General features: G+C 36.0%; 1 protein-coding gene across 5 annotated transcripts in view; it reads left to right on the top strand.

The window, feature by feature from the left end:
* LOC109037242 (small integral membrane protein 14) overlaps positions 1-12,333 on the top strand; it is a 39,123-nt gene extending 26,790 nt beyond the window's left edge. For 4 of the 5 annotated variants that reach the window (XM_019051817.2, XM_019051815.2, XM_019051816.2 and 1 more), the window contains exons 2-5: positions 6,807-6,886; positions 7,279-7,327; positions 8,062-8,231; positions 8,686-12,333. In XM_019051817.2, the coding sequence (XP_018907362.2) occupies positions 6,807-6,886; positions 7,279-7,327; positions 8,062-8,231; positions 8,686-8,733 (347 nt within the window). In that variant the 3' untranslated portion in view covers positions 8,734-12,333. Of the gene's footprint in view, positions 1-5,214; positions 5,456-6,806; positions 6,887-7,278; positions 7,328-8,061; positions 8,232-8,685 lie in introns of those variants that run through there. The other variant, XM_019051818.2, reaches the window with a different exon arrangement.
* The last annotated feature ends 1,582 nt before the right edge of the window (positions 12,334-13,915 follow it).

Raw genomic sequence — 13,915 nt, 5'->3', positions numbered from 1 at the left:
CGCCTTCAATTTCGCATATACGCGACAAGGATATCCATCAAGCACGAATAGTTGTATCTATGCGCCGTCATCAACATGCTTCATTGTCCTTGCTCTATTTCCATTTTAGGATCATTTTTAATCCCCCTATGAAAATTACAAATTTGCTAAATACAATCCTAACTCGAAAACACTTTAACTATGCGGTCACAACTGCAAAAATGACGAAGAAAAACAGGCAAGGCCAGCGTGGAGGCTTCCTTGATGTTAATCTTGTTCTGTCGCGTCGGTAAGGCGCAGTGATACAACTATTCGTACTCTCCGGAATGCGGGAGGTATCACGCCACAATTGAAGGCGTTTGCAAATCTGCCAAGTCTCGATATCGGGACTGTTGTGCCGCATTAGTTTAGAGTAACCATTCGTATCTAAGCGATGTCCTTCAAGGACATCACAAGGACTATTCTACAAGGACAGTGCTTGTAGAATAAACGAAAAATTGACTGTCTTTTATGTTCCCCCGAAAAACCGCCAACCATTGCGTCGCGCCGCAGGCAAAGCAGTGAATGCTTGAGAATCAAAACGCCTTCAATGTCGAGCTTATGCAACACGGACATCCGTGGAGGCCGAATAGTTGCATCCAGGCGCTAAGAAGAAATTCTCGGTGTGTTTGTCGCAAGCAATGGCTACTGAGGATACTTCACTTAATCCTTTCGTTATCGATCTTAATTTAATACCCGTTTTGCCTTTTGGGCTCATGAGGTAAACTATTACTGATTTTCGACGCGACATTGTCAATTTTCCGAAAAATGCATCAATTGCTCGAATGTATTAGAACTTTGCCCTTCGGAAATGCTGGCTGCCGCCTCCACGCTTACTGACCTAGGAACTACTCTTGCGGCAGAGTCCTTTCGTGGATATCTCAGGGGAAAAAACCGAGCGTGCATTCAATTCTCTTTGTTTTCGGAGGAGATATTCAATCCGAAATTTACATCGTACAAATGCACCAATGTACAATAAAATTATAGAAACAGATCAGAGCCTGGCGGCAAAGCAGGACCCAAAGTTTGCAGGAAAAATGTCTCTCCCATTATTGATTGCTTCCGACCTATCAAACTGGAACACCAAAAACCTAGTTCATAAAGAACAAATCAGTGATAAAATATTGAAAGGAAGCCGGCCCAAAGCTCCTCGCCAAGAAGCGCAGGTGAGGCATTCAGAAAAATCATTTAAATGTTTCTAATCAGGGTTTTCTTTCTTTAGACGTTAAAAATGCATGCTAGTTGACCCTACTAAAAACACGGCAAGTTGCATCGAGTTTGAGACGATAAAAGATGGTTTGAAGTATCGTTCTCTACAGTATTAAGGACAAAATATATTTTTTTTCTTCTTTTTTTTTGTTTTTTAAGTTTAAAAATATCTTTCCTCGACTTTGACTTTTTACAGCAGGAGAAAATTTACGACTATTTGAAGTCAAAGCTATTGATTCATTTTTTTCCAAAATGTGACATGGCTGTATGCGTCTTTCTTAAAGTCGATCCAACTGAAACCAGCAGCTCTGTAGAATTCCCCGAAAATTTCAACAATTTTCATTGCTAGCCCCATTTCTCAAGTATCGCTCTCGCGACTGTTGTCTTACTACGGCTAGTCTCTAAGGTACTGCTCAATCTTTGCGATCGAAAAATGTGAAGAAGTTAAGTTTACTTCGGTTTCCTGAGAACTTGACGCTCTTTAATATGCTCTTTTTCAAATAAACGGTCCTATTACGACTGAATAGCGTTCGCGAACTAGTAGGGCGGGAGGGGGGTCAAAAACCCTAAAGACTGCGTTGCATAATGAAAGGACGGTCCTCGGACGGTGATTATTCGCACCGGTGGGAGAACTGCACCTCCGAGTAAAAACCGCGTATAGGTTCATAATATTTATACGGTAGTTACGCTATTCTTGCGCAGTGCGCCTAGGAGTCAGTCAAGCGTTTCAAGCGTGACCGCGCTAAAACTTCACATCTGTCAGCGTTGCTGCCATTGGCAAACAATTTGGAGTTTGAAACAGCAAAATGGTGCGGAATTTGACAAAATAGCGCGAAATTTGGCAACAATCCGCGAACATCGCGACACCTTCGAGCGCGCGGTCCGCTCGACGGCCGACCAATCACAGCGTAACAAGTCTGCCGTGCGAAAAGGCCGTATGCGCAGCCGCTCGGCGAGGCCCGGGAACGACGGAATGTGAACCGCAGAACGGGAATTTGGAACGGAATCATCGCAACTTATGCACATACTGTGTTTCCCAATGCTGGATGTTTGACTCCGAAGCACTCATGCTTCGAATTGTATCTTTTCAAAAGTTTCTCGTATTTCAACCAACCTAGGAGCATTAACTGTTAAAAAAATTTAGAGGGCGGAGAGAGGGAATTGTGCTTTTTTAAAAAAAAATCTATTAAATATACGCATTAAAAAACAATCTAAGTTCCGATAACGTAAAAATGCTACATTTGCAAAATTTTGAGGAATGGACGCAGAAAACTGCCGGTATCAGTTCGAAAAAATATGCGGAAAAGGCTCCGAAATTCACTTTTGGAAAAAAGTTAAAATTAATTTTGGATTCATAAATTTTTTCCTGTCAACAATTCATTGTCGAAAAAATATATTTTTATACTTTAAAAGAAAGAAAGAAAAGAGAGAACAAATAGTATACTTTGCCCTTAATACTGAGAAACGTCAAACCACTCAAACTCGATGCTACTCAGGGTATTTTTGTTGAACTCACCCTGGTGAAAATTGGCGATAGGAGCTGCGTTTAAAATACCATAGGAGTTCTTATAGCCGACTGAAGAGGGCGATAGAAAATCATGTAGCTGGCTGTAAAAAGGGGAAAAAATCATACGGCTGGGCTACACGAAGCGATAAAAAATTATACAGCCGGGCTCTAGTTCCTATCGCCGGGTTTTACACTTTATCGCCTGGCTGTTGCTTTTTCACCAACGGCTATAAAAGGCTATAAGAAATTGTGTAGAAATGTTTGTGCTTTGTAAATCCTCAAGTTTGTACGGAATCATCTTAATGTTTACGAATTATATTTTCCTTTACTACATATTTTTTTTTCATCAATTAAAATGAGAATAATCCATACAGATTGTGCAAACATTTCAAATTCATTAGTTGAAAAACGCTGACTCCGCGAGATTAAATATTAGAGCACAACACAAAGCGGAGCGGCAGCGCACTGGCGCCTACAAACCTAACAGGGATACCTCACGCATTGCGCAATACGTGAAGTATCCCTGTTAGGTTTGTAGGCACCAATGCGCGTTCAGCGCTGGCTGCCCGCCCGCCGTGCTGCGCCGCAGCGTACCACGGCGCTTGAAGCAACTATTTCACACCAGAGCTATTGCACAGTATCATACGAAATTGAAGGCGCTCCAATATATTAGGAATGGCAGGCATCCTTCAAAAGTACGGAGCTTTCCTCGCAAAATAAATCAAGATACTACGGCCCAAAAAGAGAGCGGTAGTCCAAAAACTCACTAAGTCCTAGCATCCGTAATTAGTAACGTTTAGCATACACTTTATCGCCAGGCTGTTGCTTAATCGCCATCGGCTATAAATGGCAATAAGAGATTGTGTTGCCGGCTATAGAAGCTATTGGAAATCTTACAGGCGGCTGTAGGTCTATGGTATTTTGGAACACAGATTCTACCGCCAATTTTTACCAGGGATTTCTAAAGCGTTCTATCTTTTTTGCATTCTCGCAGTACTGCCAGTCATTGCAACGCGCCGCAGGTGAAGCGGTGAATGCCTGGAGATTCAAAACGCCTTCTTTTCCGTCTGTATGCAACACGGACATCCGAGAAGGCCGAATAGTTGTATCCACTTATCCAGCCGTTATGATGGAAATCGTTTGTAGTCGGTCACATGCGACACTAACTCTAACTGAAGCATTTTGCTTGTTTCTTTTGATCTTTGACTTAATTCCCTTCATTTCCTACTGTGCCGATGAAGTAAACTATTATCGATTGTAATCGCGTCATTGTCAATTTTCCGAAAAATGCATTGATTATTTTAATGTATTACAAAGTTGCTAGTCCCAAAAATTCCTACATATTAAGGTGTCTCGCATTGTTTGTAAAGTCGTCCTTTCTCTGGAAAAATAATTCTTTTTTGGAAAAAAAAAATTCTTTTAATGTTTAAGAGCAAAATTTCATCAAACATAGCTTATTTACCCCACGGAATTTTGAACAGAAACGCTTTTTCGTAAAAATGAAATGTGACTGAAAAGAGTAGTCGTATCACAAGCAGAATAACACGAGATTTCCTAGTTTTGCCGTCCAAACTATGGAATAAAGTATATTTATTGCTGCACAATGTATAGGTAAACTTCGCATTTCTGTTTCGTCCTAAGTAGCTTCATGCAAGCCACAACTTTTACCGAAGGCTTGTCTCTTCTTGAAGTTTCATTTTATATAACTACGCTTTACATAACTATGATAACTATTTACTGTGAAATTTCGAAGTCCACCGAATAGGGGCCACTTTAATTTTTTTCGGTATCTCTCTCTCCCTCTCTCATACAACTCCTTAAAAGAAAATGTGACCGTTCATCGAAAAATTTTTAACTTGGCAGTTTGAACCGTTAAACCTATTTTACTACCTAACTAACGAGCTAACTTTATCGTCAAAAACTTTTCTTTGGTCAGGCATCGGTAACTCAATAACACCGCATTTGATGTTTGAGCCATTTTTTACGTGAAAAATAACTAGGAATAAATGTGAAACGTATGAAAAAACACTTTATACCCGTAAGAAAAGCAGTGCCGTGAATCATTCTCCACAATTAATATGAATTTCTTTTTAAATGCTCAGATTATAAAATTTACACCTGTAAATATGCACCATGTGGTGTTTTTTCCTTACTAAGAGAACATTTTTTACATGAAAGTCATTTGAAGTCAGCTTATTTTTATCTGTCACGTGTATAAAAAACAGCCACCATTACCAAATCAAACACATTCAAACAATATTAGAAGTTATTTGGAGGAAATTCACGAAGATGGATACATACTGAAATCTTTGATAAACTCAGGAACAAACTTCACCGATGATTTACGGTCAACGTGAAGGTTTGAGGATTTCAGGGAGCGCTCAAGGAAACCAGTTGCGCGTTTTCAAATTTCGCGGGCGTAACCACTCTCAACGTTCCTATTCGTTCCATTTCATGAACGGGGAACGACCTTCTGGCCGATTTCTTATCAAGCTGTCAGCTGTGGCTGTGTTTTATTTGTTGACATTCTGCAATCTTCTTTTCCCTGTTTTGCGTGGCTAAATTCTATTCGATTCTAAAATTTGAGGTGCTTCAATCGTAGCTTTTTGATAAGTGCTCCTCTTAAATCTCAAGTTGTATCACCAGTCATTACTCTGCCGCTGTATTCGTCACCTTCTGGGACGTATTTCCGCCTGCACTGCCCTTAAATAGGTTAAGCAGGTATGTAAGTTGTTATAAAAAATGGATAAGTTCTCCCTCTTGACAGTTTCGTCCGACCCATTTGAACTCTTTTACGATCTTTCTTCAATCATTTTGATCATTTTTAACCGACTGTCATGATGTTTGAATCTATCTTGAATTCAGAATTCACTATGGAGGAGACATACTGAATCAACCTCAGTACTCTCTCAGCCATGGCAAGGCAACTTCAGATTTACCTCACTCAATCCATCTTTGATCGGGTCTGAAAATATCATATTTTAAGATTGTTTATGTTAAATTGATTGAAGTTTTGTCGCTCAGTTGATAAAGGAACGTGGCTTGCTTAATTTCCTTCATCCTCCTTCTTGTTTTAGTCGCAACACTTAGCTGTATTTAGGCAATTATCTCAAACACTAATCTTACTAATTTATCATTGAAGTATACATAAGTTAGGTCTAATACTTTTACCCTTGCTTAGTCTCATCTCAGAGACAGTTAGGTGTCAGATTTGATTTTTCAAACAGTTTTATCTATCGTCAATGGATACTGAGTATGGCATTCAACAATATGTTCTATTCTGGTAGGTTATGTTGATCTTGGCACTCAGCAGATAACAAGCTCCTAAATTTGACAAGACATCTAGAGACTGTCGTTATTCTATTTGCAGGGGAACAATAAGTATGTGCTGGAGGCTGATGCTATACTGTCATTCCTATCCAACCCTTTTAAACTCCTTGACAATATTTCACGCATCGATAACTGAAAATTTCGTCATTCAAGATTCTTTAGAACTAGTTGATATCTATGTAAAGAGATCTGATTCAACAGATACATCGAAAATTATATCAGAAAATGCATACTGACAGAAAAAAGCATCATTTAAAAGGGAGGGTCATGAATTTTTCTACCTGAATGATAACGCAAATACAGAACATAGGTTCAATCATCTTTTATTTTCATCCAACTTTGAATGGATAAGTAAGTAAAAAAGTTGGAAGGTCTTTAGAAAGAAAAAAATCATGACCCCAGAAATGTGACAAGTGAGCTATCTATCGTTTCAAGTGTTTGAAACTTGGCATGAAGTCTTAGCAAGCATCTGGCCTGCAACTTTTTTTTTTTAGGGGCCAAAATGAAATATTGCCCTTTCGAAATGCCTTGAGTCAAGAATACGCCGAAAAATCCCTAAAATAGAGTTTAACAACTATTTTCTTAGCGACAAAGGCGATTTCTTACCAGCCAATGGTCGTATGGCCGGGATGTGTTTCAAACACTGATCCTTTCTCAAACTGAATGGTTCCTTTTTTTATATTTATTGACTGCTAATACATAATGCAGCATTTGCTTATTATCTTGGAATTTCTGTTTGCAGAAAAAATGGCAGACGAAAACATGGACTCCTGTGAATATATCTTCAGCCATGAATTGGCCATGCGAAGGCTACTGTCATTTGTAAGTTATTTCTATTTAATCGTTTTTCTCTTTTTTGCTTTTTAAGAACATGATGTCAAGAAAAATGCCAAATGGATGCCTTTTGGCTCCTCTTATCTCATGAGACATCATGAAACTATCTGTTTAGGTTTTTCTATTTTCGAAGTCTTATAATTTCCTTTTCTTAAAAAAATTAAATCCTAAATACTTCCTAATTACTACGAGTTCCAATGAACTATTAAATTAAATCTTTCTTTTGTATACCAACATTCATTTTAATAATTGATTATGTAAGTATCGAATTTTGTTAGCCAGGAGCAGAAACTTACAAAACTTATTTTTTACAAAACCTATATAACAGTATTACTGTTAAAATTCACATTACTAACAACCATTATTTATTTTTATTTCAGTTGCGGCAGTCACAAAGCTATTGCACGGACACAGAATGTATTGATGATTGTAAGTATTACCTTCACTTCTTTTTTCTCTTTTTTTCTCCTGTTTTTAATCATCTAATATCTTCGACGTACCTAAGAGGGAAAATGCCTAAGTTTTTCGCGATGTTTGAAAATCCCTGAATATGTTTCATATTTGTAGAAGGAAATCAAACAAAACATGTCTTTCAATTTTCTGTAAATTTGTTTATTAAGGGAAGGGAATTCCCAAAAAAACCCCAAGATAATTGTTGGTTTGCTTTCTTTGCAATAACATTAAACATTAATAAAAATTCGCAACATTGCAATCAGAAGTGTGCATTTTTAAACTGTAACCATCGACATGTAACATGCTCATATGAAAATATGTATGGTGAAACTCCTTAACCATGAATCTTGTCTGCAGTGTTTGAAATGCTGTTACCGTTTTATTTTTTAGGGAAGAAACGATCAACATCATTCCTTCAAGTATACTTGGAATTTTCTTCGTGTAGAGAAGGAAAATCCTGGAAGTTCTTAAAAATTGACGTTGAGTAGCTCTTCATTTAAGAAAAAAGAAAGTATGACAGGAAGTCAGCAACGTTGAAACTGAGCTACATGTTTTAGAAGTCTCGCTGTCAATATGGTTCTTGTAGTAGTTACAATATTTTAAAATAAATAAAAAATCCAATATCTTTTCTTTATGAACGAAAAATTTTCACAGAGTAAGTAAGTACAATAAATTTTTAATCATATCATTCATCCTGTTCTTTTTTTCAGCCATGCCCAGTATTACAGGATCTACCACTGCTAGCACATCAACGGAACCCAATAATTTTGTTATGATGACAGTTATGTGGTTATTCATATCTTTCATGCTGTACATGTTGCGTCCAAATTCCCTAAGGAATCGTCGTGATGATCTCCAGAAACCTCACAGAGATGAACCTGTAAGTTCAGAAGCTCCATTCCCTCTCAAGTTTTGAAATCATTTCAGTTTTGAAAATATTCTAGTTCACTCCTTTCTTTGCCAGCCTCTTTATGGTTTTGAAAAGTATTTAAAATTGCTGTCGGTAAAAAGACTCTAAAGAGGGAGTAGAAAGGTCTTAGCTTCATCTTTTTTTTAAATTACACATTTTCTTAAATTTTTCAGTGTTTTATTTTCTGAAAGAAAAATGCATGCAATTTTTCCGATATTTTGTGAATTTCTCAAAAATCAGCCCTCTTATTTTCAGCCCTTTTTGCGGCTTTCCTGTTCCAGTGTGTGATCTGCCAGTCACTTGATAGAGAATCCTCTTCACCCCTGTATTTTGTTTTTATCGTTTGTGCAAACATTATTTCCATCCAACACCGATTTATGTGCCGAAGGATAGATTTTTCACATCCTGTGTTTTCTTCTTTCAGGACCAGAATGGCAGGTTCCCCCCAGCTCCACCGCCAGCTGCAAACTGATACTGCAGCATTTATTCGCATCACAAGCAACAGCCTTGCAAGTCAGTGGATCGATTTTTTCGGTCAACTCTCTACGACTTTAGATTGTTTTAAATTCGTAAATATCGTACCTGGCCCTATTGCTGCATTGTCTTTCGGAATTTTTACCTTTTTTTACAATTTTTTTACTGTAAGTGAAACGATCATCACTTCAAATCCGTGCAATATCTGCTAAAAGCAATTTTGTTATCTTCAAATCTGGAGTTTTTGGTGTGCGTGAATGTGTCCCTCATCCACTGTGAAACACTTTTATGATCAATAATCATATCAATGGCCAAAGAGAGAAACCACGTATCATAGTTGGGGTGTTTCAAAAATACACTCTCATTCCATTTTTTTGAAGAAAAACAACCCAACTTTATAGCTTGAAATTCATAAAGAATTAATCTGCTAACAGAGAGGAAAAGTCAAGGAACTTTTCAAAAAATTAAATTTCCAAAGAAAAAATGAAATATAACAGGAAGTCAGCAATACTGCAAACGAAGATACGTGTTTTCGCACCTTGGTCATCGATGTGCTCAGCAATCAAAACTATCTGTTTTCTAGAAAATCCTTGCAGTCAAATTTAAAAATTGTAATCACGCATGCATCGCAAATTTGTGTCCTATCTCATGCTTGCGTTTTCCAGTTTCTGCTTTTAGAATATAATAGTAAGATAATTGCACAGTTCGAAGGAACATTTTTATAGATAATTATTATCTTAGTTTGATAATCTTTCTATCAGATTTTAAGGGGAGCAAATAACCAAAAGAAATCACACATGCACCTCTGCAAACAATAAAAAAACAAAATTGGTTTGAATGATTCTCCCATTGATGGGAAACTCAGCCCATAATTTTTTAACCCATAAGTAGTCAGCTTTAAGAAGTAGAAGGGAGATTTTGTCTGTCTGTGTCATTTTCTCTCCTTCTTTTTCTTTTCCCCCGTTTTTTAGATATGACTAAACTGAAAGTGTCCCTATCAACTAACTTAAATTCAAATCCTTTAATCAATAGGTATTATTCTCTCATTTTACTTATAGATTTTAAACAAAGTATGCATACTTTTTTTTCTTCTTTTTTGTTGTATAATTTGATATGTGCTGCTCAGCAATGAGTAGTTAGTATTAAGAATTAAATCTAGATGATACAATGTGAATTGGAATGTGTCATGAGACATTCCAGCAATGATAAACATTGCAGTTTCCATAATATTTATGAACGCTCGTTTTGTCCAAGTACCCAGGCAAGGTATTGAGTGGACAATGGGACATCAATCAATTATCGAAGTAACCAAAGCATACATTTTTAATAGCAAACTATTTTATTCAACGCTCAATTTTATGTTGTATTACTTGGGAACTCTCTAAAACACAGCCACAGCACTTTACTTCAGGGATTCCCATGCCATTCTCTCCCCAATCTCTTCCTTCGAAGTAGCTTAATTTTGAGCAGTTACTTATTAACAACTGGTTTAGTTCCATTTTGCCTAATGTTCTCTACCACAACAATTTTAACAGTTTAAAACTTTCCTAGAAATTCTTCTATTTTTGTACATAATACTTATTGTTGACTTTTTTTAGATTTAGATATGTTTAGTTGGTGCGTTGAAACTAAAATAATGTAAGGTGAGAAATCACAGATTGAGATCTTCGAGGTTTGTGTTTTTATCAGTAAGTGCTCAGAAGAATCATGCAGTCACTCGTTTGCTAATAGGTTTTTTTATGCATTCAAGACCTTGGAATACTATACCTAGTCTATAACCAAATGATGTTGAGAGATCTTCATAAAGAATCCATTTACTTTTTCCATAGAGTTGTTATTTTCTGTTGATTTGAGTAGCTCTGCCAGTCTTGGTGTTTCGCATTTTTCCCTCAAAAAGTAAACTTTTTTGCATAGTATTCAGTTTTCCAATACTTATGCCTTCATGATTCATCTGATTTATCCTTTTTCATTTATTTTTTCATTTTAATTTATATCTGCATTTAATTACCGCTTAGGAGAAGTGCCCCCTTTGCTTCGTCTTAGAACCCTTCATTTTACTACGCTTTTTACTTGCTATTCTGATTTAATTTACAACTGTATTGTTTTTCTCTCTTCTTCTGAATTGTAAATGTGAATGCAGAATGTTCAATTGAATTTGCCTACTTTACAATTATGATCATGCAAAGCCTCTTTGACATTCATGTGAAACAAATAGTGCCAGAAAACTTACTGGAAAGATGTAATATTTTCATCATTCCTTTGAGCACTTTTATGCAAACGGTTGAGCTTCTTTAATAGCTATGTTGTAAACTAAGGTTATTTTTCCTTAAAAATAACAACTAGATACTTCAATGTTGTACAGAAACTACGCAATATTTTTGTCAACTCAACAGGAAAAGTGGCATTAAATCAACAAAAACAAATTTCCCTGCGAAATTTTGAAAGGGGGAGTGGGGATAAACATGAGCATCGCTCTGTTCTCTAAAATTCATTTCTCTTATTTTACACATCGCTACAATTTAAGATGCTCTGGAGGTGAAAATAATTTTCATTTTGATCTCATCGTACGAGATGAATAGGCCACTAGACAAGCTATGAGTTAAAGCTCCACACAACTTGTTATCTCATCCAAATTTAACAAGGAAAACGAATTTCATGATGAGCAGTCTGAAAGTCAACTCCTAAACAAGATATAGGTATTTACAATTAAAATCGGTTAAATCGCAAAAATACTAATGACGTCGTTTGTATGATTTAACTTCCATTCGATCTGTTAAAAGGACTTGTTAATATCTCATTCAGGAATTGATTTCCGAGTTTTTTGTTGTGTGAATAGTTTTCTATGTAAGAGTTTGAAGAGGAACTTTGGGATGTTTTCTTTTAACTTAGACCTTGTCTAGTTGCCCATCGCACAAAAATCATTGAATTTCAAAGTTTATGAAGTCATTCCTCTACTTTTATTTTATGTAACAGTAATCAATTGTTTTTTTCTCTGTAGATGTCATAAGCAGATTTCACAAATTTCTTCATGTGATTTTTTTAACATTGATATGATCTGCATTCATTGGTCTAAAGGCGGTAGACTGGTTTTTAATCTGTAATTAAAACTCCTAATATATTGGTGCTTTTTGTATTATAAGATTACACCTCTCGCCTCCACCCTCTTCAAAGAAGTCTCTTGCATTTTTTCAAAGTAGAACAACTTTCCTGGCAAAGAGAAGTTCCACCAGTCGTTACATAATAGCTCTCGTGTATTGTCATCTTTTACAACGAACATTAACTGCAGTGTTATGGAGCTAGCTCACCTCTCATCGATTACAGCATAATAAGTGAATATTGTCTCATTATCTATCCAGATGTGATCAATTTTATCAAGTTTTTAATTTGATCAGTTTTAGAAGGTCTCTCAATTGTTCTTTTTCCTGTATTTCCTTTAAATATCGTGTTTGAGGCCCTATGTGTAAAAATAAGGGAAGTGAAATGCACCTTAATTGCAGCAGCTGTTATTTTTACATATGAGCCTTCATTCATACGCTATGAATCTTATTCGAATTTTTGTTGAATCGAAGATGCATAAATATATTTATTATTAAAAGCATTTCTGTCCTCATTTTATTTTTAATCAATGTTAGCTTTGGTCCATTACCTATTCTGTCCGCAAAAAAATGTGAAGGCCTTAGGGCTGAGTCCGACTCGAAGGAACCAGTTTTCCTCCAAGCATTTAGCATTTTTTTTATGGTAAAAGACATGAGATAATAAAAAGATTGAGAGTAAAACTAATTGTGATAATAGAAAGAATCTTGATAGTAAATTAAATATTTTATTTTTCTATTTGAAGATTAACAACAAGTAAAACAGATGGGTCCATAAAAAATCTACGATGATAAAAATATTTATACACAATGAATGCTATCATATGCATGAGAGAACACTCAGAAGATACGAGTTCTTTTTTACAGAAAAGACTAAGGTCTTCTTTGCATAATAAAATAGGAAAACTTAGTAGAGATGGCAGCAGTATAACTTGGCTGAAGTGATGAAAAAATCAATCTTTACAAGGTCTCTAAAAAGCAAAACTACAAAAATATTCTTATTGTTAAATATTTGAGATGATAATTATGCTTCAGAGACCCAGTTACATTGATAAGATTTTTTAATACACCTTCCAGGTAATTAATCTGGAAACTTTTTAAATATCGATTTGCTAATCAGCATTTTGCGAGACATTTAAATACATTACTCAAATCGTATACAAACACGAATTATTCTCGTTTACAAGTCATTTTTAAACTTTATAAACGTTCTTTCTTTTGGGAGAGTAAAGTTAGGGTCTGAATTTAATATGCTCGGTACTAGATGGCCCGACGAAAAGCAGGACTATGCCCTAGTCTCTTTTAGGGAATGAAACCAATTTGATGTAGGTAACAATAAACAGATGCAGGTTTGATGCACGAGTCGCCCTCAAAGGAGGGTTGGTAATGTCTCTAATGTGCGTCAAAATTCATTATAAAACGTAAATTCTCATTGCAGAGGGAAAAAGTTCATTCTAGCACAATTCTGGCTCATTCTAGCAATTTCTCCTTATATGCCTGAGTGTTCGGGTGACATTTCAATGAGGAATTATATCTTGCAGTGCTGCGGTTCCCGTTAATTTTGCCTTGTTCAGAGCCTTAATGCAGAATTTTGACCATCGATTGTACGAAACTTTTTTAACGAATTCCTCATCCAAAGAGAGAAACAAACATTCTATCTATCCTTGCCCGCAAGTGAAAGAAATCATGGATGATGAGGGATGGAGGTAAGTGATGTTTTTGACATTTTGGTAGAAACACATTTGAAATAGTTGTAAGAATATATGAAAGTTTGTGACATTAATGCACCTACTTAAATAGGTAGCTATTAATAATATCACCAAAAAACGAACGGAAGTATTAAATTTGTTCAGAATACTCTAAATCAAGTTTAGAAAAAAACAATCAAATTTATCATGAGTGATTGTACCCATTAATGATCAAAAAACCTAATTAAAATTCTGTGCAAGTAGTGCAAGTGCAATTGATATAATTATTGACTTCTGAAAATTTAAAACACAAGATGTTACATGACGGAAGTTGCGCGCGAGCAGAACCACTCCCGCAAAATCAAAATACGCGCCATCAGGAAAGCCAACGTTTACGTTA

The sequence above is a fragment of the Bemisia tabaci genome, chromosome 8, assembly GCF_918797505.1.
Source record: "Bemisia tabaci chromosome 8, PGI_BMITA_v3".
NCBI lineage: Eukaryota > Metazoa > Arthropoda > Insecta > Hemiptera > Aleyrodidae > Bemisia > Bemisia tabaci.
This window is presented reverse-complemented; position numbering and strand designations above follow the sequence as displayed.